The following is a 2,600-nucleotide window of genomic DNA, read 5'->3' as shown; positions in this document are numbered from 1 at the left end:
TGACTCCTGAGTTTTCCCACCTTTAACAGCCCGCCGCTCACCGGCCTTCTGCCCGCCCAGCTGCTGCCCGCGCCCCACTCTGCTGGGCCCTCTCGGCCCGGCTCCCTTCTCATCTGGCTGACTCGAGATTGAGGCGATCCACCGTCTCCCCCAGCACACGGTCCTCTGAGGGGGCGGATGGGGCCACGACCGATGGTGCTCACTGTCTGGGACAGGGACCCCTCCTTCCGGGACTCGGGGCTACCTCGGGGAAGGGATCGTATGCTCCTGGTGCCCAGCACATGGGTTCTTCTCTGCCAAGGTGGACCGGAACAGAGCCACGGCCCACAGAGATGTTAGTGATGCGGACGGGGATCAGGGATCTAGTTTCGCTCTCTCAAAAGCTCGAATGGGAAGTGCTTCTTTCTCTAGGAAAAGCCGACTCGGGTGAGCTGAAAGGACACATCGCCCGATTTGAGTGGAAGTTCTGTTTGGGGTGTCCGGAGCCCTCCCTTCCCACATTGTTTGGGGAAGCGCTATATCCGTCTCCTCCTATGCCGGCTGCGTGGCCCCAGGCTGGCCCATCTCAGGGTCATCAGGGCCCTCGGGGTGCCTACTTGTTGCCGCAACCTGGACCCTTCCCCTCCATGATGGCCCCCCGCCATCATGCTGAAGGTCCGTCTCCCTTCAAATGCGCACCATGGGCGCCCCTTGAGGGTGCCGCGGGTGTGTTTCCCTTACACGCAGGTCGGGTCTTCCCCGAGCCCGGGCCCCTGGCAGGCCTACCACACAAGGAGACAGTGTAGCCTTCCACGATGCACATAGGGTGGCCCAGCACAAAGTAGCCGTAGATCTGGTTCACGACGCTGATGGTGCTGGCGATGATGGTCTCTGCCAGGTCGGCAACCGCCAAGTTCACCAGGATCCAGTTCAGAGGGTGGCGCAGCTTCTTGAACTTCATGGTGGCTGCCAGCACAAGCCCATTCGTGAAGACAGACGCAATGACCACAAAGATCATCCAGGCGCTGGTGACGTGATACACCCATCGGGGAGCGATGTGGTAATTGGGACCTTCGAAGGGGCCTAGAAGGCAGGAGGAACAGAGTGGGGACAGGAGCTGGGCATCAGCATTACCCAACTGCACAGCTGTGCTCACCCCACCCCTCCCTTCCTCGTCAGAGCCTCTCACCCCCTCCTGCCCTCCTGCCTGCTACTCTTGCCTTTGCAACCAGCTCTTTCCCTCCAGCTTTGCCCACCTGTGAACAACCTTCCCTCCGTCCCTCTCTCAGGCCAGAGGCCATGGCCCCCCAGACACCCGTACAGACATCCTTGAACTTAACAAAATGGAACTCCTCATCGGCTGCACTGGGTATCACCCCCCCCCATCTGATTTGACACCCCCCATGGGCAGGCCTCCTGCCTTCTGGAAGCCTTTCCAGATTCTTCAGCTGAGTGTCAACTCAACCCCTCGGGACTACCACCTCAATGTGCCTCTGTGACATTCTATCCTGTACTGGAGTCACCCACGTGCACCTCCCATCGTTCATCCCACATGGCAGGTTCAACACACAATCAGTTCTCAGAGAATGGATGAATGAATGAGTATTGGGTTGAGTTGCGTCCCCCCATGAAAACGATTTGTCGGAGTCCTAACCCCCAGTACCTGTGAATGGGACCTCATTTGGAGACACGGTCTGCACAGAGATGGTCAAGTTACAATGAGGTCATTGGCATGGGCCCCAATCCGGTAGGACCGGGTCCTGACGAAAAGGGGTAGTTTGAACAGAGACATGCACACGTGGAGAAGCCCACGTGAAGACCAAGGCCGAGATCCGGGCCATGCTTCCGCAGGCCAGGCAATGCCGCAGATGGCCGGGAACAGCCCGGAAACCGGAGGAAGGACGGAGAGCGGACTCTCCCTGGGGGTCCCCGGAAGGAGCCAACCCCGCCCACGCCCGGACCTCGGACCGCTGGCCTCCTGGTCTGGGAGACAAGGAGCTTCTCTCGTGTGAGCCACTCAGTGTGTGGTGCTGTTACAGCCGCCCTAGGAAATACACACGCAATGAAGGAAGCGTAACCCCCCTTTATTATGATGCAGTGGCTCTACACCCGTCTTGCTCAAAGACCTCTTTCACCGCCATCATTTTGGGCAGAATACTTGAAGGGATAATATGCCAGCGCGTGCCCCCATGGAACGGCCTTACAGCGCCCAGGAAAGCGCCCAAGCGGAGCCCCCATGTTTACCGGGACACTTCAGTTGTGTGTTACAAAAATCCAACTCAACTAGTTTTTAGAAGAGTAGGGCTTTCTTGGGTCCCCTGGCTAGGAGGGATGGGGTAGAACTCACCCCCCCAGCAGAGCCAGACCCCACAGCACCCATGATGTTCCAGCACACTGTGTGTGAGCCTCGTTCGCCGCGTTCACGGGGAACTCCCAGAAACTGGCAATATCTGCAGCCATGCTAGATGGCACAGGCCCCCTGGGCACAGGCCTCTGCCTGCCGAAGGCCTGCGGGCTGTCGCTTTCTGTACAGAAGGAAATGGAGGGAAACCACAGCGCTGCTGATAGACCAGAGAACAGAGGACCTCCAAATTGTCAACAGATCTTGCCCGGAAACTATG

The 2,600-nt window shown here is 58.7% G+C and overlaps 1 protein-coding gene across 1 annotated transcript in view; it reads right to left on the bottom strand.

Annotated features, from left to right (window-relative positions):
* LOC144236013 (long-wave-sensitive opsin 1-like) overlaps positions 1-2,600 on the bottom strand; it is a 12,472-nt gene that overhangs the window by 7,193 nt on the left and 2,679 nt on the right. Inside the window, exon 2 of the mRNA XM_077769613.1 lies at positions 766-1,062. Coding sequence (XP_077625739.1) covers positions 766-1,062 — 297 coding nt within the window. The remainder of the gene's footprint in view (positions 1-765; positions 1,063-2,600) is intronic.

Source organism: Crocuta crocuta, unplaced genomic scaffold (genome assembly GCF_008692635.1).
Source record: "Crocuta crocuta isolate KB4526 unplaced genomic scaffold, BGI_CrCroc_1.0 scaffold978, whole genome shotgun sequence".
NCBI lineage: Eukaryota > Metazoa > Chordata > Mammalia > Carnivora > Hyaenidae > Crocuta > Crocuta crocuta.
The sequence above is the reverse complement of the archived record's forward strand: the minus strand, read 5'-3'. Positions and strand labels throughout refer to the sequence as shown.